The following is a 22,189-nucleotide window of genomic DNA, read 5'->3' as shown; positions in this document are numbered from 1 at the left end:
AGGTTAGGGTTTCAACCAAGGAGGGACACAAACATTCAGCCTACAACAGTGACCTGTGAAAATCTGCAAGATTACTTTTCTAGAATGGATAGATAAGCTGAAGAACAGCCAAGCAACTGGAGGAATGAGAGAGTCCTGGCCTCAGCTCCTGCCCTCTGGGGGTGGGTCCATGCCCCTAACCAGGCCAAGCGATGAGAGAACTGGCTGAGTCCTGGTCCCATCAGATAAAGCCATGCACCCGGGCAGGCTCCCTGGGTAAGATGGAAGTCATATCCCCTGGGAACCACCATAAGGTTCCTTTCAGCTCAGGAAACGCCCTCATTCAGCTTTCCCAGCCCTGTTCCCCCAGGACAGCCTTCAGGGCCCTTCCATTGTCCACCAGATTCCCACGCCTGGAACTGCCTCCACCTCCTTTCCGTCCAGTAGTTTCCCCTCTACTTTGGGTCACGTTTCTCTCCCAATGCTTAACAAGACCCACCTTCCTTCTCATTTAGACTCAGAGGCAAGGGGTGTCAACAAGGTCATTAGCTCAGCTTCTCCCTGCTGTTTGTGATTATGAGGACAAAGGATGATGGAATGTTCTGCAGGGCAGGGGTCCCCAACCTCTAGGATATCATGCCTGATGATCTGAGGTGGAGGTGATATAATAGTAATAGAAATAAAGTGCACAATAAATGTAACGCTCTTGAATCATCCTGAACCCATCTCCCTGTATAATCCCTGTTGGTGGAAAAATTGCTTTCAACAAAACGGGCCCCTGGTGCCAAAACTGTCGGGGAGCACTGCTGCAGGAGTGGAAGGATTCATCAACTGCTTACCTAGGAAAAGTTTGTGTAAGCAAGGTTTCTAATAAAGATGCAAGTGTGAAAATGGATGATGTCATGGAAGCTCCCTAAGAATATTCAGAAGCCTAGGGCATTAAATGGGCTTCCCTAGTGGCTCAGATGGTAAAGAATCTGCCTGCAATGGAGGAGACCCATGTTCGATCCCTGGTTCATGAAGTTTTCTGGAGAAGGGAATGGCAACCCACTCCAGTATTCTTGCCTGGAGAATTCCATGGACAGAGGAGCCTGAAAGGCTACAGTCCATGGGGTCCCAAAGAGTTGGAGAGGACTAAGCAACTAACATTTTCACTTTCAGGGCATTAAATAATGTGTCCTAGAGGGAAATGGGAGAGCTGTAACTTGGAATCTTAGCAGGTAGAATTTCCTTACTTTTACATTTTTTCCCGTCAAGTTGTCCTAAGTCTTGTACCCAGACCTTGGCTTGTCTTAGCACTCTCTGATCGCCAATGGCAGGGAAGCATAAGGAGGCAACACCAGGGTGTGCAGATCCCCAGTCCTGCCCCCAGGTTCTGGAGCCTCTGATTCTGAGGCAGGAGATAGACAGGCTCCAGGTTGGATATTTACAGTCCCCCAGCCTCCTCTTTCAGAGAAGGCAGTGGCACCCCACTCCAGTACTCTTGCCTGGAAAATCCCATGGACGGAGGAGCCTGGTAGGCTGCAGTCCATGGGGTCGCTATGAGTCGGACACGACTGAGTGACTTCACTTTCACTTTTTACTTTCATGCATTGGAGAAGGAAATGGCAACCCACTCCAGTGTTCTTGCCTGGAGAATCCCAGGGACGGGGGAGCCTGGTGGGCTGCCGTCTATGGGGTTGCACAGAATTTACTGCCGGCCTCCTGTTTCCTCTCCAAAATGGAAGTGACCACAGAAACAGGGTAAACAGCCAGTCTTTGTCTCTTGTAAACATCTCAAGGGAATAATCATGACAAGGACAAAGAGAGGCCAGAACCCTGCCTGAGTAAAGGATAAAGGAGGCATTACACATGCTCAGAAAGTCTCCTTGGAGTCGAAAATCAGAGGATATTCCAGGCCGTAATGAGTCTTGCTCCTCCCAGAAGCCTTCACTTTGAGATCCATCTTGGCTAAGGTGTATGTGTGCAAACCTCAGGTGAGGGTCCTGAGACAAATTAACCAGGGGGAGAGCCAGCAAGATGATTGGCCTGAGGGAAGACAAAGACCCGGAAAACCGACCCCTTATAAGGGATTTAAACTTCAAAAAGGTGAGACTCTCTCTGAGCTCACCTGTGTGCCTTTCCAAATGTACTTTTCAATAAACTGTTCACTTTACACTTTACCTTCTACCTCCTCACCTCATTCTTGACTAAGCAGGCAAAGACTAGGGACCCTAGCCTAACTGCTGGCTCTCTTGCAGAAACCAGTACTCGAGACACCAAGCACCACACTTGGAGAGTTAGAGAACTCAGATTCATTATGCCAGCGGGCCCAGAGGAGTTAACACTCCAACCTCTGAGCCCCGAACAGAGGGATTGCAGAGTTTTTCTAGACAGACTGTAATGGGCAACGCTAGCTGTTAATAGGCTGGTTTAAACTAAGGGGTTTCGCGCGCACAGGTACAGTGGTCAAGATGGGGAGGGGGATGCCTGGCTTGGACAGGCATGATTAAGCAGGTTTGCAGGGGCTGGGAGATTTCAAAGAGCAGGACAAGGGTGAGTGAGATAAACTCCAGATCCTAGTATTGCAAGTCCCCATTTTCTGAGACTACATGACCTATGTGATCTAGACTTTGCAAGGGGCAAGCTGAGTTACAGAGGCAGAAGGAAAAGGAGGTGATGTAAAATTTTAACTTTTCCTCTTCAGCTCCCCTGTGGTCCAGTGGTTAGGACTCCCAGACTGGGAAAGTAAGACCCTGCTTCCAGCAATGGCTCCCTGCTGCTTGCTGCAAACTGGCAGTTACTGCTGCGTGCGTCCGAAATCAGTTCCACCACAGTTGCCTCTGAACCCCTTTCAGTGCACTGGGCCAGGGCCCTGACTTAGGGGGATCCATCTCTGGATAGAGAGAGAAAAATCTCTCACAGTCCCATCAGCTGGTAGTCCTCAGTGTAAGTCCCTTACCTAAAAATAACCACTGGGCGACCAGCTAGGTCTCCCAGACTTGAAACACATTACCATGAATACTTGTAACAGCCTGCAGAGTAATTCTGGCCATTCTCACAGGCAGATGTACAGACTCTATAGGGGAGGGCACTTGCCCAGGATAACCCAAATAGCAGAGTTGGTGGTCCCCCCAGGTAATGTGATTCAAGGCCTATCTCTTCCCCAGCCTTGCAAAGCCGTGTTGCGGGCAGTGTTAATGGTTGAGGACATGCAGCAGTGTGGAGAAGAAGGCCAGCCACCAGCGTCCTTCCTGACCACAGGAGCCCAGTTCCTAGCACCCCCTGCAGGGCCCAGGCCAGTGGCTCTGCCCCTAGATGTGGTCGATGACAGCAGAACTTTCCCCTGCAAATTGAATCGAGCACCATAGATGCCTCTAGACTGACTTAAGTGGAGCCCAAGAGTGCTCGTACCATAGCCCCCATGCTTCATCTCCAAGATGTTCTTCTTCTGAATCCTCAGAAGAACCAGGACTGGGAGCGTGAGTGCATGGCCGGGAATGCAGAGGTCCTAGCTGGGGTCTGCCCTAGGGCAGACTCTGTTGGTCAGAGACAGGCAAATTGTGCTTCTCACACGCAAAATGTGGTGCCCTAGGCAGGGCCTGACTTCTGCTCCCAGATGTGGCCAGAACAGTCTCAGAGCCACTCAGCAGTCCCCTCTCCCCTACCCACGAGACTCCAGCCTAGGGGAATGACAGTTCTTGTTTTATTTTCTCCCCAAGCATGGGTTAAGACGTGCATGGGGCCGTGCTAGCCTACTCCTCCAGAAACTGGACTGGATCAGGGCCCTCGTGGGGCTACAGATACGTGGGTCAGAGACCCTCCCCTGTCTTTCTTTTAGGCAGGCAGAGAATAGGGGATGCCAGCCTCCAGCAGGAGCCCCTGAACCCAGGTCAGAAAGGAGAAGGTGGCCTAGACTTCTCTCCCAGCTATAGCCTGGAGGGAGGGGGAAAAGCAGCCTCCTGTCCCTACCAGGGGTCCCCACAACCAGGCTGCAAGATTAGCCAAGTCTGCCTGAGCCCCAACCTTCCAGCCCAGAGGTCCTGAGCCCTGAGCTGCCCCAAACTGGGCCCATAGCCAGCTCAACTGGGTCCTCTCTCCCAGTGCCCCAGACGCCAGCTCCAACCAAGAGGCTGCACATGTCTCCTCTGCTCCTCAAAGGGCAGGTTTAATTGTGGGGATGGGAGACAGCCAGCCTGAGCAAAGCAGCTCAAGGACCCTGGGCCTAACAGGACCCATCACTCCTCACACACTTGTGGAGACACTGAACAGGCTCTCTCCAAACACTGGGCATCGAGGCTCCCAGCAGTATCCCAAAGTCTACACAGAAATCTAGCACCAAAACTAGAAACACACACACATACTCCATCGTGGCTGCAACTCCCACCTACGTACAATCAGCTATGAGAGGCAGGAGCAGGAAAGGGAGGCCCCTTCTTTGTAGCCAGGTGACGGCTCACCAAGGTGTCCCTTTGATGCAGAACAGACAGACTCAGCATGCACTCAAGGCGGAAACAGGGATGGGTTGTGAGCTCACCTTAGACTCTTCCCTGGCTCTCAGCCCACTGCTGCCAGGATTCACCGATAGGCCTTCCTCTCCCCAGCCTGGACCAGCCTCCCCAGTGCAACATAAACATGGCCACCAGAAGGCGCAATCACCCCCACTGAGCTTGCTGCACATCTTCCCGATCGCTTTAGGAATCTCTTAGGAATCTGGTGCCAGTCAGAAATGAAGCAGGCCTTCAGATTCCCTGCCTGCCCTTGAGGCACCCTAGGCCCTGCTGGTGAGGGAGATAGATCCTGAGGCCAATTACAGAGGAATGCCGAGCTCAGTAGGACTGCGAATTGAGGGAGGAGTTGAAAGGGTCAGGAGACCCAGTCTCTTCTCTGGGATGGACCAAGACCTCACTGTTCGAAAAACATGACGGTGAACACAACTGCCCTTAGCAGCTTCCCCCAGTAACCCTGCCAGCCTAAGCCCTGTGGGCCCTCCCCTTTTCTCCATGGCGATTACCGCCAATCACCTCTTGCTCCCCGCCTTTGTTTTAGGCCCAGTGAATTCTCCCCTTTTCCCTCCCAATAGCACCTTCAGTGAGCTCAGGGTTAGCTGTTGGCCCTCCAGCAGCATTTATTTGTGTGCCTGCTCTATGCCAGGGGGCCTGACAGAGCGGTGGGATTGCAAAGGGAGGCAAGTTGGGGCATCCCAGGCAGAGAGGCAAAACGGCGGGGGCGGGGTGGGGGGGCGGTTGGGGGAGTGGGGCGGGGGGGGGGTGGGAAGTGGGGGTGCGGGGTTAAAGGAGTGCTGGGCAGTCACTCTGTGCTATTCGGCTGTCGTGGGACCCCGGCAGAAGTTCCGGTTATAGAAGTGACGGTTGTCCCTGGTCAGGGCTATGCCCAGGTTGGCCCAGAAACTACCCTGGCCACTGGGCTGGTGGGGCCAGAGGAGGACGCTCTGGCGGCAGAGGCGCTGGCGCAGCCGCACGTAGCGGGACCGGTAGGCGGCGGGGCGCAGGATCACCAGCACCACGACGTCCTTGCGGTCCTCCAACAGGCGCTGCTGGGCCAGCAGGAAGCTGGCGCGCAGGAGGCCGCTGACCCGGTCCGTGTGGTCCAGCACGAACACGGTCTTGCGGCTGCTGTAGACCGAGGCCCACAGGTTCTCGAAGAGCGTCTTACCAGGGAGCCAGTCTCGCTCCTCCAGGCAGAGGCGGAGCGCCCGGCGCCCCCGGCGCTCCTCCAGCTGCACGCGGAGCTCGTTGTACACCCAGTCAGCCACTGCACTCTGCACCTTGTCGAAGACCACGAAGGCATCATAGAGCAGGGTGTCCTCGCCCCGTTGCCACCGCCGTCGGGGCAAATGGGCCAGACACAGGTGGAAGCAGTACCAGAGGTCCCAGCCACAGAGGTGGTGCAGCATGGGCACTGCCAGGCCCAGTGCCACCATTAGCAGCGAGAGGCCAAAGCAGTCCAAGGAGAGGGTCTCATCCAGGCAGAGGCGCAGGTCCTGTGTGAAGATGCTGCGGCCCTGGAGCTGGCCTGGACTGCCACATGTGACGCGCCTGGACAGCCCAGGCACGGCCTCCTGCCTCTCCAGCAGGAAGTCCACAAAGGCCGCCCCACAGGCACAGTGGAGCGGGTTGGCGCTCACGTCTAGGATTTTCAGGGTCCCTGCTAAGGAACCAAACCAGGAGGGATCCACTGTCTTCAGGGCATTGGCGCTGAGGTTAAGCTCTGTCAGCCGAGTGGCGCGGACGAAGAAGCCGGGGATCACGAAGCCGATGCTGTTGCTGCTCACGTCCAGCTTCTGAAGCCGGATGCCAGGCGGCAGGCTGCCGTTGCTCAGGGCCTTCAGCTGGTTTCCCGCCAGATCCAGGGCTTCCAGCCGGGGCAGGACGGTCAGGCTGCTCCAGTTGAAGAAGGCCAGGTTATTGTCCCGGAGATGCAGCTGCCGCAGGCTCTTGGGCAGGTTGTCCAGGTGACGAGGCAGGAGGGTGTGCAGATGGTTCTTGGACAGGTCCAGCTGGACCAGGTTCCTCAAGCCTTTGAAAAAGCAGAGATAGAGGTCTCCCTCGGCCCACATCTGGCTCAGGGAGTTGCCGCTGAAGTCCAGGGCGCGCAACGAGGCGCTGCTGAGCTTCTGTGACACGCGGCTGTGGATGCCGTTGTGCGCAAGGCTGAGGTAGCGCAGGGAGGGCAGCTGGGCCACGAAGCTGAGGTTGTGGCCCACGCCCTGCATGCTGAAGGGCTGGCTGTTGAAGCTGAGGTCCAGCGCCTCCAGCTGCGGCAGCTCCGTGAACGAGCGCCCATGGTACAGGTCCAGCTTGTTGTGGGACAGGTCGAGCACTCGCAGGCTGGTCAGCGGCACGAACTGGGAGCCATTAACCGCCTGCGAGATGCTGTTGTGGCTCAGGCGCAGGCACTGGAGGCGGGACAGGCGGGTAAACATCTCCTGCTGGATTGTCACCAGGTTGTTCCGTGACAGGTCCAAGGTGAAGTTGAGGTTGCAGCTTGGCATGAAGTCCTTTGAGCTGACGGCGTCCAGCGGGCCTGGAGCGAGGCCCCTGGGCAACCGCCAGACTTCCACCCGGCTGTCCACCTCCCCCAGGGCAGCCGCTGGCGTCGCAGCTCCGCTGATGCGGTTGTCCGACAGGTCCACGAAGAGCAGGCTCGGGAAGGCCCCAAAGATGCTGAGCTGGGCCTGGTTGATGAAGTTCAGCTGCAGACGCAGACTCTGGAGCTTGGGCAGCTGGGTCAGCGGCTGGAGCGTGGTGTTGGTGAGGGAGCGGAAGAAGATGCCGTGCATGTCCAGCTTCTCCAGGGACACCAGGTCCCCAAAGGAGGACGCCAGGTGCAGGTGGGCGAAGGACACCTTCTTGTGGTAATTGAAGGACAGGTTGAGTCTGCGCAGCTGGGTCAGGTCCTTGAAGATGGTGGTCTTGGTGATGTAGTCATAGAGGAAGTTCTCACTCAGGTCGAGCACTTGGAGCCTGTCCAGGCCGCGGAACCAATCTTTCTCTAGTTTGTAGAGAGAACTGTCCTTCAACACCAGGCCTTCGAGGCGGCTCAGGTGACTGAAGGTGTCAGGGTGCAGCTTGGGGAAGTTCTTTGGGCACTCCCTGCAGGGGTTGCGGGCGTGGTCGCAGCGGCGGCAGTTCCCACCCACGTCAAGCACGCGCAGGGCAGTCAGGTTGGCCAGGTCCTCGGGTGCCAGGGTGACAATGTGGTTGTAGGACAGCAGCAGGGTGTCCAGGCTGGGGGGCAGGTGGCGGGGTACCTCCGTGAGGTTGTTGTACTTGAGCGACAGGTGCGTGAGGTTGCCCAGGCCGAGGAGGGCGCCTGGGGCCACCTCCAGGGCCCGCGGGCAGGGGTTCTTGTAGTAGCAGTTGCCGTCCATGTACAGAAAGCGCAGGGCATGCAGGCCGGTGAAGTGGGTGGGGTCTAGCACCAGGATGCTGGTGCGGCTCAGCGACAGGGATACGAGGGAACTGGGCAGGGCAGGCACGGTCGTGATGCCGTTGTAGCTCAGGTTCAGCTCCTCCAGGGTAGGCACAGCCAGAAAGGTGTTGGGCTCAATTGTCATGTGGCAGGGGAAGTGCATGGGGCTGAGGCCGGCCGGTGGGCAGTTCCACTTGAGGTTGAGGACCCGTAGGTTGGACAGGTGGACGAAGTCGGAGTCATGCAAGTGGTGGATGCGGTTGGAGATTAAGGAGAGGCTGGTGACGTTGGCCCGGGGGGCTCCAGCCGAAAAGTGCGGCACAGACTTCAGGAACAGCCAGTTGCAGTTCACCTGACCATGGGGCTGGAGCTCACAGGGCAGGAAGGCAGGCAGGGTGCCCTCGGCCAGGGCCACTGCCAGTGCCGCTGCCTGCACCAGGAGAGAAAGGGGGTGCGGGGCACAGTAGGGGCCCTGCAAAATGGGCGCCGGGTCAGGACATGGCCCCAGCTCCACCTCCTCTGCTCCACCTCCCTGGGGGTTTCCCAGAAAGGCTTCCACCTCCGTCTCTCCCAGCCCTCCAGGGAGGTTCCTATTTCTCTCTCCAGTGCCCATCACACCTCCAAGGCCCATGGGGAACTTGGACTCAGATCTGAGACCCAGCCTTTGACTCAGAGAAAGGAATCAGAGCTCATCCTGAGACCTGCAATCTAGACTCATGATGGAGGCTTTCACTCAAAACCAAACCCTAGCTGGACAGGAGAGCCAGGTTGATGGTCAACAGGCCCCCCAGGCTCACCCTCGCTTCCCCCTTCCATTCCTCAGAGGTCACTTCTCTTCTCTCCCAAGCAAAGAGGCATCTTCCCTTCCCTCCAGCACCCCTGAAAACCTCTCTCTGCTCTCTGTCAGGCTCCCCGCAACCACTCCTGCTCTGTTTGGCCAAGAGGTGGGAATGGAGGTCTCCTGCTGGGGTTCAGGCTGGCCACTGCCCAGGGCCTTGGCCAGGATGGCCACTGCCTAGCTCTTTCATGCTCTGCCCACCTTAGCCAGCCCAGGCACTCAAACTGCTGTGGGTCAGAACGAATTGGAGGGAAGGTTGGGCAGCAAAGGGCAGACAGGGCACAGCCCTGGCGTCCCCCTGGCTTGTAGCCCAGCACCACCACCACCAGTGAGCCCAGCATCACCACCAGTGAGCCCAGCACCACCACTGAGAGCAGCCCTTAGCCCCAGCCTCCTCACCCAAGCAGTGAGTTTGGGTCTCCTGGCTCATGACTTCAGGGCTCAGTGCATTTCCCCAGAGCCACATGGGTGACTGTGCCTTTCACCCACCCTTGTCTGTAGCTCCCAAGCCCATGTTTCTCCCCATCACTTCCTCCCCACCTTGTCCCTTTCCCCGGGGTCCGAGGGCTGCTATCCTACCATGACAGGGAATGCGGCTTCTCCAGAGGGTCTGGCAGGCAGGTCGGGAGGCAGCTGCAGGGAAGGATGCTTGGCGCCCACTTCCCGAGCCGACGGCTCAGAGAACAGAGGAAGTGAGAATTTTGTAATAACCTAGTAGCCCCCTTCCTCCCTAAGCTCATGGCAGGGGTGGGGTGTAGAGGACATAATGAGTCAGAGAGACCATTTGCATAGTCAGGTGGCAGATCGCTCCGTCACTCCTTCCTCTTTCTACTCCCCGCCCCTCACCCCAGTCTGTCTGAACCATCTGTCACATCCCACGTGGGCCTCACACCTGTCCTCTGGGAAGTCTGGGGAGACATGAAGGCCCAGAGCTCAGTCTAAGGTTGGCAAGAGATTGGAATTAGGAGCAGTGTCAGACCTGGTGGGGTATGCCTCAGCCTTCTCAGCCCCTGCCCCCTCAGGCAGCAGTCTCAGGCCTGCAGCTCCTTCACTGTCCTTTCCTGCCCTGAGGTACCAGTCCCAGAACTGTGTGTCATGCCAGGCCTGGCGTATGGGGCAGGGGGCAGCACTGGCCTTGCCCAGGGTCATCTGCCCCTGCCACAGTGGCAGCTTCCTCCAGGAGCAGGCCCTCCTCTGCATCCCCAGAGCACCATCAGAGCACAAACCCCACTGCTGGATCAGCTGAGACCTCCTGGCTCATCCTCCCGAGGCTCCCCCCACAATCCTTCTGACCCAGATGATTGCAACAGATCACTCAGGCCCCAAGCCGCAGGATGCCCCGGGACCCTCAGCAAGTCCTGCTGGCTCCATGTTCAGAATCTGCCCATTCTCCCCCCCTGCCCCCACTTTCACATCCACCAGTCTGGTCTGAGCTGCCATCTCCTCCTGCCTAGACCAGTGCAGTTGTTACCTCCTCAGGATCGCCCTGCTTCTGCTCTCAAGGTCCACAGTTTGTTCTTATTAGGCCCCTAAGTCACATTAGGTCCCTTCTCTGCTCAGACCCCTCCATGGCCCTTTCTGGGGTCAGAGCCACAGCCCACACATAGCCAGCAGGGTCCTATGGTATCTGCCTGCCCCTTGCTCCCTGCCCAGTCTCCAGCCACACTGGCCTCCTGGCTGTGGCTCGAACACATGCATGTAATTCTCCTGCCCCAGGGCCTTTGAACGTACTGTTCCCTGTGTCTTGAAGCTCTTTTTCCAGATACTCACATGGCCCCCTCCCTCACCCACCTTACATCTCTCGTCGCACATTACCTTTTCAATGAGGCCTTCTCTGATCTTCTTATAAAGCCCCTACCCCAGATGGAGTACTCCTGAGCTCTTTTGTTAACCTAATTTGTTAACATTTTTGTTTTGTTTGCAAATAAAGAGTTTATTTGAAGTGTTAGAAATTGCAATTCTGGATATACAGATTTGGGTAAAATGAAAGAGTATTTCAGGGAAGAGAAAGAGTTCAGGGGATCATAAAGGCAAAAGCCATAAGGTTGTTAAAGTTGTCTGTAGGTGCTCAACACTTGCTGAATTCATGGGTCTCCACAGTCAGCTCTGGGCAGCATAGAGTGTTTCTGAGTGATGGCTAAGTGAATGAGGGAATGAATGAACAAATAAATAGCGTTTCTGGCGGGACAGGGCAGGGCTGGACATCTGCTACCCCTGCTTCTCTGTGCCCACCTCTGGGTGGGTGTCATGGCAGGCAGGCTCCAAGCTGCCAGGCACCCAGCTGGTGCACAGGCCCAGGGGGTTTGACAGCATGGGAATGATGGTGTTGTCTTCCTGCCCACTTGAGAACCAGTGTTCGAAGTGGGAAAGATCAGTCTGCCTTCTATGGGTCCTGGCTTGGGTTCCAGCTCCACTCCCTACAATTCTAAGCACTTCAGTAGAGGCAGAGAAAGGCCCCAGGGATGGGACACTGCCCTGAGTCCCAGCCCAAGAGGCACTTTCCAGAAAAAGGACAGTGCCCATCCAGCAGTGAATCCATCATCGGCCCCATCCATCCCCAACCCCGCACTCTTCCCATCTGGGATAGCAGGGGTTTTCTACACACTTCTCAGAGGCAGAAAATGAAGTTCTGGCTGCTGCTGAATCCCAAGTCCAAGGGAGATCCCCCCAGAGTCCCTGGGACCAGAAACCTAGGCCATTTGGGACAAGAGAGGTACCCAAGGTACTCAAGAGGGGGCCAATGAGCTGACAGCGAAGCCTGCATATGTACACACGACACAGCTCTTCCACAAACCTGCAGCCAGGTGGGCTGGGGCTCCACCCAGCAGGACCACAGGCCCCTTCTGCATTGTGTGTGTGTGTGTGGTGGGGAGGGGTAGGTCTATGCCCAGGGCCTCCCCATACCCAGGGCCAGAGGTGGTCCCTCAGGGCCAAACTCAGCTGTTGATTTAAAAATATTTTATTCTTTAAAAAATACAGCATTCAACCATCTTGTCCTGCGGTGACCCCCTGTCCCAGCCCCAAATGACCTCACCCCTTGTGGCCAAAGGGTTCTGGGCCATGCTGGGGCCCTAATCTTAGTTCCCCTGGGGGCTTGGTTCACGCCAGTCCCCCCCGCAGCGCGTTGAACCAGCCGAGCAGGGTCCCCAGATGCCCTGGGCACAGGGATGATAGGCAGGGACAGCAGTGGGGGAGGGTCACAGCACCCCAGGGGCCCTCGAAAGCTGCAAGGATGTTCAGTTACCAGTCCTCCTACCCATAGGAGGCAACCCCCACCCCAGAGCCCGGCTGCAAGGAGGGAGGTGGCCGTGGGGGTGGGGTGGGGGCAGCCCCACAGTTCCACACGCCAGCAGGGCTCAGGTCCCACCACCTAGCTGTCATCCCCATTCTCGCCGGGGCCTCGGATGAGGCGCTTGTGGCCCCGCTTGCCCTCGGGGCCCCTGGGCTTGGCGAAGGCCCGCTTGGCGAGGTGCTGCTTGGGGTGCACCTCGTCGTAGAGGAAGTCAGCCGTCAGCTCCGCTCCATCACCAATCTCGATCTGTGCAGGGCAAGGCATGGTTGGTCACTCCGAGGGTGCAGGGCCCTGACACACACCACCCTCGGTCACCCCCACTCCTGGAGCACCCCTTGGATCTCTTGCTCTCCAGCCCTAGGGTGTCCTCCCAGATGCCCACATGAAATGCCACCCCCAGGAGCACAGAGCTGGGGGCCTGCTGGTGGAAGGCCTTGTCACCTTCCACCTGCCTTCCAACTCAGGGAAAGGAGAGACACAGGTGTCACAGCTGGGGCTTGTCCAGGCCATCAACGACACACACGACCCCTTGGGTCTCAGTCTCCCCCTCCATCCAACAGGGCAACAATGCCCCCTGCTCTGCCATTGTCTCGGGACCCTGACATCCAACGTACGGGGTGATGACAGGGCCCGAGGGAACAGCACCCACCTTCTTGGCGATCTCCAGCTGGAAGTCCTGCTCCACGGAGTCGAGGAGGCGGCTCTTGCAGCTGGAGTAGAGCATGCGCTCCTTGATGCTGCACTTGTAGCCGGGCATGGAGTAGATGAACACTGCGGGGGATGGGGAGGTGAGCTGAGGAGGGCCTGGCACTCCTGCTGCCCCCACAGCCCCTGCAGGCGGCCCACCCAGCCGTGGGCCAGTGTGGCTCCTGCCCAGCCACTTGAGCAGTGGGAGCCCCGCCATGGCCACTCACCCACAGACTCCAGGGGGTCACCCTCGTGGGTGTGCTTGTAGAGGAAGAAGTGGTAGCGGGCGGCGTCTCGGGGCACTCGGGACGGCAGCTGGGCCACGTCCGTGGGCTCTGTGTGCACCAGCTCGATGGTCTCCCGCTCCAGGTCCAGCTTCTGCCAAGGGGCAGCAGGAGATGTGAGGGCACCGTGTGGGCGAGGGCCCAGGCCCACCCTCCCTGACAAGAATTCCCCAAAGTGGGAAGCCGCTGTCAGCTCCTCTCCCAGGGCTCCCCTCCCCGACTCTGAAGAGGCCACTCCTGAGCCCAGGCCTAACTCTGCCCCTTTGAACACTCTGCTAGAGAAGGAAGTCCCACCAAGGACGATGGACAGGTCAGGGGCGAAGGCCTTGACCTCAGGGAGGCAGCATCCCTGGGCCAGCCCATCCTCATGATGGAAGAGCCACTCTGAAAGGGGGAAGGCTGGACCACTGAGGCACTGGCTGGGGAAAGGCGAGTGATCAGGGGGGCTGCAGAGGGAGTCTGGGACAGGAAGGGGTTCAGGGCTGAGGGGGGAGCCAAGGGTGACGTGTGCACGCAGCATGGAGGGTGGAATGAAGGACAGTGTGGCAGGCGTCCCTGAGGGAAGAGACTGCAGCCACTACACACGGCGACTGTAGGAGGCAGGCAGGCATGGGGGCAGCCTGTTCCCATGGGTACAAGGGTGAGCTGAAGCGAGCTCATGCGTGAGGGCAGGAGCAGGTGGGGCACAGTGTACCCCAAGTGTGCGCCTCGGGCAGGGAACCAGCACCCACCAGCTGGATGTAGTTGATCGTCTTCTGTCTGAGCTGCTGAAGTGCCCGTTGGGCCTGCGGCTGCAGGGGGAAGGCCAGGCCCTGCAAGGTCTGGTGTTTGCTCTCCACGCTGATCTCTGTCTTCACCTGGGGACAGGTGAACAGTGAGCGAGGCCCTCACCTGCCCATACCAGGGGGTAGCCACGTGGGGAGTGCAGGCTCAGCCAGTGGGGCCTGACTTGACCTGGAGGCCTTGGGCTGGGACTTCTGCCCAGCGTGCCCACCTCGTTAATACGGATCTGCTGGAGTTCTCTTTCAGCCGAGGTCAGTGGGGCAGGCGCTGCACAGGACGACAGGTGCTTCTGGTACCCGGCAAAGGAGAGGTCATCCTGGCCAGTGGATGCAGTGTAAGTGAGCACCTTAGGATGGGCTGGCAGAAGCCCACTGAGCACCCCAGCTTGCAGACCTAGGACTCTCCCAGCCCTCCCTACTCATCCCCTGGCACCCACTTGCTCTGTAACCCTGCATAACACCCCACCTTCTGTGGGCCCGTGACCCTAGTCTGGTGGGATCCTGGTCTGGGGTGGTAGGGTGTGGGGTGCAGCTACCTTCACAGTCCCGAACAGCTCATCCTTGATGTGGCCGCCTCCAAACTCCTTCTTCACTGTGGCCCGTGTGGCTGCATATAGCATCTTCAGCCGCACCTGAAGGGCAGGGGCCAAGCCATGAGACTTCTCTCCAGGCAGGGCTGCCTGTCCAGGAGCAGGCAGGAGCCTCTGGGTGGGGACCAGGTCCCCTCATTGTGCCCACTCACCCAGCAGAGGGCGCAGCACGAAGGCGAGGCTGCAGTAGGGTGGTCCGGACAGCAGAGGGAACCCTCACCCAGCGCAACCTTTGCCTCTCAGAGCCAGGCTGACCGGGCAGGGAAGCTCTGAGATGCCAGGCTCCAAGTGCAGGACCTTGTCCCTCCCTCATTCATACTCCCTAGAGCAGGATCTGATATCTCCCCCTTTAGACTCCCCAGGGCAGCGCCATGTTATCTTGATCGGACCCAGCTTCCCCTCCTCCTCCAATCCCTAGGCTGGGCAGGAGTTCCGACCACTCACGGGGGAATTATCAGGTGACCAGGCGAGGAAGAGCCACTCGAAGCCCTGGGCATTCTGCGAGTCCAGGCGGTAGAGCAGGTAGCAAGGCTGTTGGGCATCCAGCAGCGGCAGGACAGCCCCGTCATAGTCCTGGTCCCAGCAGCCCACCAGCTCCCGAAAGGCGCCCAGCACGAGCTGTTCTGGGGGCAGAGGCCAGGTGAGCCAAGGAGTAGCCATGTCCCACAGCCACTTCTCACTGTGGGCCTTGGCCTCTGGAGGTGACTCAGACCCACTGACCACCCTCCCTGCCTTCCCCTGAAGCCTGTGACTCAATCAGTGTGTGAGTGAATGAAGGATTGAGGGCACCGAGCTGCCAGCCCAAGGCTGCTTCCTCTACACACACACACACATGCACATGTGGCCTCGAGAACATGCCAACAGATGACCCAACACAGACAACCGCACCAAGACACGCAGCCGTGTACCCACAGCCACCAACAACGCGGCCCCTTACAGATACCCACACCCCTCACCCCACTGGAATATACCCAGTGGACAGCCCCACTGTGCCTCCGGCCCGCTCCTCCCTCAGCCTGGGGCTCCAGCAGACCCCCCGGCACACCCTTCTCAGAATGAACATGCTTCGGAAGTACGGTCACAGCCTCAGGCCACAGGGATCTGCAGGCAAAAAGGCTTGTGGGAAAGAGGGAGACAGGGGCTCCCACCAGACACTGTAGAAACAGGTACCCTGCTGCCCTCCACCAGCTGTAGTCCCCTTCCCCAAAAGTAACCAATCAAAAGCAGCCAACCTCTTAATACCCAGGGCTGACCAGTCCTGCCGCCTTCCTGGCTGGCGCAGAGTGGCTGAATGGACACACACTTGACCCACCAACCCCCACCAGGCGTCTTGGTGTGGCACCAAACACCAGCCCATGTATGCACAGGCCCAGGCTGGAGGAAGAACTGGGGTAAGTGGACAACTACCACCTAGCCAGAGGGTACCAGCACCTGAGCACCAAGCCCCCCTGATGGGGACAAAGGGCTGGCTATCCAAGAGCGCCTACAGGCTGGGCCTGCCAGCCCATCCACCTCCCTCTGGCCTTGGCCTCCTCACCTATCCTCCCAGAACTCAGATAGATCAAGGCTGAAAACCAGCAGTCACGGGCTGACCAAGGCTGAAAACCAGCAGTCACGGGCTGACCAAGGCTGAAAACCAGCAGTCACGGGCTGACCAAGGCTGAAAACCAGCAGTCACGGGCTGACCAAGGCTGGGGAAGGCCGGGGCGGGCGGGGCGGGCGGCGGCTGGGCAGCAGCACCACCAAAATTGTTTAATTTGTTGCCAACATTTTTCAAACTGGAAAGTCTGATGTAACAAGTGGGATTCCTGGCTCTTCTAGAAAAATCAGGAAGATCAAGCCACACTCAGATAGGCTGCCGGCAGGAGGCCTGGACCCTCTGGGTCTCCCAGGTGCCCAACAGCAGAATGCAGATAAGGGCCCACCGAGAGACTCCTCCTGCTCAATGTTTCAGGGATGTTCTGTCTGGGAGGTGACAGGGAAGCCTGAGGTCTGGGGTCCATGAGTTCATCTCTTTGGAGGGGTGCAGGGGGCTGACCTACCCCCATATCCCCGACCCGGCCTCTGAGGGCATCTGAATTTGGGGACCCTGGACACCATCCAGCAGAGCTCTAGCTCGAAAGCCTGGGTGAATTCTCGGTCTGGGCAGACCCAGCTTTGACCCAATTCAGCATGTGAACAGTCAGCTGGGCACCAAGCCCATTCAAGAGGCACCCAGAAGGGCCCACTAGTGCATGGCTATCAAGAAGGGCTGGAAGGATTTGTGGGGGCCTGGCCCATTCCCCGGAGAAGGCGATGGCACCCACTCCAGTACTCTTGCCTGGAAAATTCCATAGATGGAGGAACCCATTCCCAGTTCTAGAGTCTGTACCCCTCACCTCCAGGGACAGTCCTGTACCCCAGGACTTCTCTACCCAGAGCTCCCCAAGCCTCAGTCTAATCCTCTGCCTCCCCAAATTCCCTCCCCACTTTACGCCTCAGCTCAAGCTCACTCACACTCTAAGCCCTATACCTCTAGCACCACCCCTTATGGAAGCCTCAGGTGCCCCAGGTTCAAGTCATGGCCCAGCCAAACGTGGAATTCCTTGGTCCTGCTCTCAAAGAGACCGACACAAGTTCGTTCTCCCCACAGCGAGGGCACTCCCCCTGAATAGGGCTCCGGCTTCTCCTTAGGAATCTTCCCCAGTCAGCAGCCAAGTGAGGCCAGGCCTGTCGACCACCCAGGGAGGTAAACGGCACTAGACACCGAGGGCGGTGCCTGGCCTTACTCAACCCCTGCGACCCTGCCCTGCCCCGCCCCCTGACTAGGCCAGCAGATGACTACAGAGCCTCTGGAAAGGCTCGGCAGGACCCCTGGGCAGGGCTCTCCTTGCTATGTCCCCAGTTCCTGTGTAACAGGCGTAAGGACCATGCCCACCACCAAGGCTCTCCTACAAGGCACCTCTCATTTCCAGATGGGATACTGAGGGGCTGAAGGACAACGTTCCCCCCACCTCCCAGAGGAGCAGTAGGGTCCAGCCACCAGCCTGTCCTCTTGCCCACAGGAAGCACTCACCGTCCTCAATGACAACTTTGATGAGTCGCACAGAGCCAGCCCGCGCCTTGGCAAAGAACTCCTTCAGCTCTTCGGTGGCTACAAGAACAAGAAACATGGTGGGTGCTGAGCAGGCACAGGGAACAGTGTGGGCAGGGACACGCTCGGGGCGTGCTCTGTCCTGGGGGTCTGGTGGCGGAGCTGGGAGCCAGATTATATACGGCCCCCCATGTGACTGGGAACCTGAGACGGCCGCTGAACGCAAGCTCCCAAATTTAGCCAGCAGAGGTGGCAGGCAGGCAGCCTGCTGGCTGGGACGGCTCTGTTGACAGGGCACATGGAGAGGAGACAGCCCACCCGGGAATGGGATAGGCCAAGCCAGCCAGAATGAACAACTCCCACCTGTTCCCTGCACCCCAAGAAGGCCCAGCACAGGGCTAGCCTGGGACACACCCAGCATCCTCATATCCACAGACAAAATTACAGGAGCCCCCAACATGCGTTGACCACTATGTCTATTCACGCATACACACACACACACACACACGGATACTGTCCCCAGGTTGCTAATAAATTCAGACACAGGCAAATGCAGAGCATGGCTAACAAATGTGTGCAGGCAAGTGGCTGTACACAGAAACACAGAGGTACACACTGCTGCGCACACGCGCATACACACACACGCCCAGCCCCATCCCCCAGCCAGGCTGCCTAACGCTGGGAGGCCCTGAAGAGCCAGGCCAGCCCTGGCTCAGTCCTGCCAGGGGGCGATAAACCTCCACCCCCAGGCAGCCAGGAAGAGGAGTGACTCTCAGGGACTCTCCAAAACAGACCCTAACTGTGGTCCCTGAGCCACAGAGCCAAAAGGTGACAGCCAATGACCAGGAACACAGCTGCAGAGGAGAGGATCATGGTCAGAGCTAGGGAACTGTGGAAATCTCAGATCCACTGGTGGTTCAGATGGGGGAGCAAAGGTCCAAGTTGGGAAGGACCTACTTGGGTCTCCAGAGGGCCACACAGGGCCAGGCCAGCATGACCTTGGGGCTGCCCAGGGGTCAGGAGAATTGTGTGGGAACACAGCTGGAGGGTTGAGGTCAGAGAATATTTATAGGGCCCGACTGGCAGCTCGAGGGTGGGTGCGGGGGGGCCTTTAGGAAAACAAACTCTGGTCATGTCCTCAGGTGCCCATCATGCAGGGTGACCGTGAGCATGATTCACAGGGCGGCGCTGTGTCCCACCTTCCAAAGCCACAGGGTGGGTGGAACTGCAGCTAAGCCGGGCAGGCCCTTGGGGTTGACAGCAGCATGGTATGGAGACATAGCCCCACTGAGCCAGGACAGATCTGCCCCTCAGTGGACTCCAGGCCTGAGGTTCCACCAGATGTATATGACCTCTGACCTCACTGAACCTCAAACTTCTCTATAAGATGGAGTTAATACCTCCCACAGCATTAGAGCCTGTCCTAATAACAATTATTCATTTTTATTCCTGCAATGACAGCAGGGCAGGCTATTACCTGCTCAGACCTTCCCCAAGGGAGAGGCTGACACACCCCTTCTAGTGTTACCAGGACAAAGTGACACCCCAGTAGCGGAAGACACATCGCCCTCCATGTCTCCTCAGCCACCATCAATAATCCAGAGGCCAGGCCTGGGACACCTGAGCCTCTATCATCAAAGATTCATGCCCCCCACCCGCACCCCTGCTGCCTTGCCTCCCACCCTCTCCCAGTCAGCCTCAGGTTACAGCCCTCTCCTGCCTGCTGTGAGGCAGTGGATCGGGACTGGCACCCAGGCATCCAGGGTGATCTCTCCTGCCACCTCCCCAGGCCAGAAATGGGAAGGGGTGGGCTGCTCCCAGGCAGAAGGAGGGCTGCCAGATTTCCCTAGGCAGGCTGATCTCAGTATAAGGGAAATGAGAGAGTGAAGGAGGGCCCAGGCCACAGGACCAGTCAGCCCAGCATGGGGCAGTGGAGCCCTAACCTCTACTCCCCTCCCAGTTTGAGGCAGCAGCAATGATCAGACAAAGGGGAAGGAAGGGGCAGGTCTGGTGAGGGGTTGTTCCCTTCCGTGGGGCTGAGTCATGAAGACGCCCCTCCAGCTCTTCTTGGAGAGCCCTGGCCCAGACCCAGGCTCCTGCTTTTTCTGGTCCTATGGGGTGTGGCCAGGGAAACCCTGTCAGGGCCAGCCACCAAGTGGCCACAACCGCAAGCAGAGATCCAGGTGGTCAGGCTGGTCGATGGTGATGGCTCCGGGCAGGGGATCCTGGTGTGGTGGGAGGAATGGCTGAGGGCCAAACCACCGGGCTTCTGGGCAAGCAACCTGGGCCTTTCCCACAGGCCAGGCAGCCCTCCCAGGCCAGTGACACAGGGGGACACTGAGGTCCAGATAGGGTCAGGACACCTGGCTCCTGGCCACTGCTTCATCCCTGTCCTGTGGAAGGAGGAATCGGGAGGAATTGCGGGAGGAGGAGGATGCTCTGGGCTCTGGGGTGGAGGACCTGGCCTGGAATCTCTAGGTCAGAACCTTCTTCCTTGCCTCCAGCCTGGAGCTGGGACCTTCCAACCCTGACTGGGACAGACTCAGGAGATCAGAGTGGAAAATGGCAGGGAGATCAGAGGTCAAGGTCAGACTGGCAATTCTCCACATCCCCACTTAGAAAACACCTGTCCCAAGGTTTTGCCAGCCTAGTTTGTGAGGGTCTGGGGAGGAGCCAAAAGGTCAGGACCCCCTCCTCACACAGACACAGCCAATAGGAGCCATACTGTGCATGCATTGAATCGAATGAACACTGAAAGGCACCCAGATTGTGCACACGCACACAGACACCCCCAGACATGTGCACACAGTCACGAAACACTGATCATGATGATTCCGTCATCGTCTGAAGATGATTCCAGCCGACAGTGTCCAATCAGCCATTAGTGCATGTGCGCTCGATGTACACAAGCAGTCAGATCCAGATGTGCATACATAGGGCTGTACCCACAAGACAAGTGCACATGCGTGCACACTCCCTCAGATGTGAACATCCGGGTACACCCACCCTGCGTGCTAATAGATGGGCACACACAGGCACATCCACCCCCAGATGGGAACACAGACGCTTCCACCCCAGCTGCGCGCCTGCACGTACACCCACCCTCAACTAAGCACAGTAAGTCCGCATTCCACCAAGAAATGACCACCCCAGGCGACTCGCGGCTGCAAAAGAAAACAGGAAGCTTCCCCAGGCTGATGCCGGGAGAGGAAAGAGGGGCCCGACAGCCAGGGAGGGGCCGCAGCCGCGAGCAAAGACCCTCGGCCCCCTGTCTGTTCGCCATCCGTCCTCACCGTGGATGCCGGTCTGATGCGCCATGACTCCGTGACCCGCTCCGCCCGCGCCCTCGGAGCCCTCGGCTTGGCCCCGGCCCGGCTTGGCTCGCTTGCACTCGAAGGAGAGGAAGGAGGAGGATGTGGTGGCGGCCGCCCAGACTCGCGCAGCTTCCCGGGCGGTGCCGCAGGACCCGCCCCCAGAGCGTCCCGCCCCTGACAGGCGAGGGGCGGGGACTCCGGGCCGCGCGTGCGCATAGTGGGCGCTTGGTTCCGGGTGGGCCTAAGACTGGGGATGGATCGGATTGCACGCGCGCTTGCGCGTGCCGTCTGTGACCGAAAACAGGTCCAGCGTATAGCTGAGCGTGTGTGTCTATGCACCCTGATCCGAGTGGCCTGGCGCTGGGGCGTGCACGTGAGTCCCAGCCAGGTGGGTTTGCAGGTGAGGGATCCGCGCTTACCCCATTGGTGGCCTTGAAGTGGGTGGAGGCGGGTGTTTGAGTGGCATCCCTTTCCTCTGAGACGTTTCTTGAGCACCTCCTGTGGGGCCTGCGCTCCTCGAGGCGTCTCGACCCGCCAGCCCTGCCCTAGCAGTGGGAGCCCAGACAGACCTTCTACTGGGCAGTCAGCAAATGAACGGAGTCTGTGGCAGTGAGCACCCTGTGCAGAGAGTAAGGGACCCTCAGGAGGAGGTGAAATTTGAGTGGAGACATGGAGGAAAGCCTGGTAGAGCAAGGGAAAAGTTTTCCGAGAAGAGGAAATTGCATGTGCAAAGAGGCCCCGAGTTTGTTGAGTCTGAGAAACTTCCCAACTCCTAATCAACTTCTGACTCCATAGCCAGGAGCATTGCCTTCTCTGGCATCAGCCCCTGCCTGCTGGTTACCAGCAGAATGTATCTTCCAGGCCACTGTGATTGAGTCAGGGTAAGCACAGGATTGGACAGTCTGTCCAATCAGAGCCTGTACTGGGACTTTGGTTGGGAAGGTTAGAAAGGCTTTGGGGGCTGGGGTTGCTGAGAGTTGGTGATGGACTATGTGGCCTGCCTGGTATCAGGCCTCAGCTTGAGCTCCCTGCCCCCTGTCCCTATCCCACCCTAACTAGGCAGCATTGAACCCTCCTCTGTGTGCTCCACACCCTGGGTTTCTCCAGCACACACAAAATGAAAGGTTTTTTCTTATTCATCTTCCTGTGCACACCCCGAGGACTGGGCCTGTGCAGTGAGCTCCCCATGACCACTTCACTTACTATGGAACCTAAAAACCACTTGTGACAGTGAAACCAGCCCTGAGGAGAACAGTTCATAGGCAAGTGCCCCCAACTCTGAGATCTCTCACAGCCCATTGAGGCCAGCAACACCGAGACTCTGGTTATATCAGCTTTCAGACCTGCCTCCCTCCACAAGAACACTTGGCAGCTCCACAGAACCATAAGAACCTCAACCTCTTGGAAACAGGAATTAACCAAGAAAACAGATTAAT

The 22,189-nt window shown here is 58.1% G+C and overlaps 2 protein-coding genes across 3 annotated transcripts; both read right to left on the bottom strand.

Annotated features, from left to right (window-relative positions):
- Positions 1-1,649: 1,649 nt before the first annotated feature.
- On the bottom strand, positions 1,650-9,478 carry TLR9 (toll like receptor 9). 2 transcript variants are annotated; one of them, XM_006044022.4, is made up of 2 exons: positions 9,311-9,478; positions 1,650-8,365 (listed from the first exon to the last, which is right to left on the bottom strand). In XM_006044022.4, the coding sequence occupies exons 1-2, from the start codon at positions 9,311-9,313 to the stop codon at positions 5,279-5,281; spliced, it is 3,090 nt and encodes a 1,029-aa protein (XP_006044084.3). In that variant the 5' UTR covers positions 9,314-9,478; the 3' UTR covers positions 1,650-5,278. The 2 variants fall into 2 exon arrangements, with proteins under 2 accessions (XP_006044084.3, XP_006044083.3); XM_006044021.4 differs by lacking the exon at positions 9,311-9,478 and having other exon boundaries at positions 1,650-9,301.
- A 2,196-nt stretch (positions 9,479-11,674) lies between these two features.
- TWF2 (twinfilin actin binding protein 2) lies at positions 11,675-20,904 on the bottom strand. Its single transcript, XM_006044024.3, has 9 exons — positions 20,733-20,904; positions 17,422-17,499; positions 14,811-14,989; positions 14,313-14,408; positions 13,989-14,093; positions 13,726-13,851; positions 12,938-13,088; positions 12,673-12,794; positions 11,675-12,269 (listed from the first exon to the last, which is right to left on the bottom strand). Exons 1-9 carry the CDS (start codon positions 20,755-20,757, stop codon positions 12,102-12,104), a joined length of 1,050 nt encoding a protein of 349 aa, XP_006044086.1. The 5' UTR covers positions 20,758-20,904; the 3' UTR covers positions 11,675-12,101.
- Positions 20,905-22,189: the final 1,285 nt, after the last annotated feature.

The sequence above is a fragment of the Bubalus bubalis genome, chromosome 21, assembly GCF_019923935.1.
Source record: "Bubalus bubalis isolate 160015118507 breed Murrah chromosome 21, NDDB_SH_1, whole genome shotgun sequence".
NCBI classification, from domain to species: domain Eukaryota; kingdom Metazoa; phylum Chordata; class Mammalia; order Artiodactyla; family Bovidae; genus Bubalus; species Bubalus bubalis.
This window is presented reverse-complemented; position numbering and strand designations above follow the sequence as displayed.

What these genes read in the sequence shown, in the direction of transcription:
- TLR9 (XM_006044021.4), bottom strand. Translation starts at nt 8,524, where the DNA reads ATGGGCCTTGGAGGTGTGATGGGCACTGGAGAGAGAAATAGGAACCTC.
- TWF2 (XM_006044024.3), bottom strand. Translation starts at nt 20,757, where the DNA reads ATGGCGCATCAGACCGGCATCCACG. An exon ending in CGATCAACTACATCCAGCTG is followed by an intron (nt 13,089 to 13,725) that starts GTGGGTGCTGGT and finishes GCCCCTTGGCAG; the next exon opens with AAGCTGGACCTGGAGCGGGA. An exon ending in AGCTGGAGATCGCCAAGAAG is followed by an intron (nt 12,270 to 12,672) that starts GTGGGTGCTGTT and finishes TGCCCTGCACAG; the next exon opens with ATCGAGATTGGTGATGGAGC.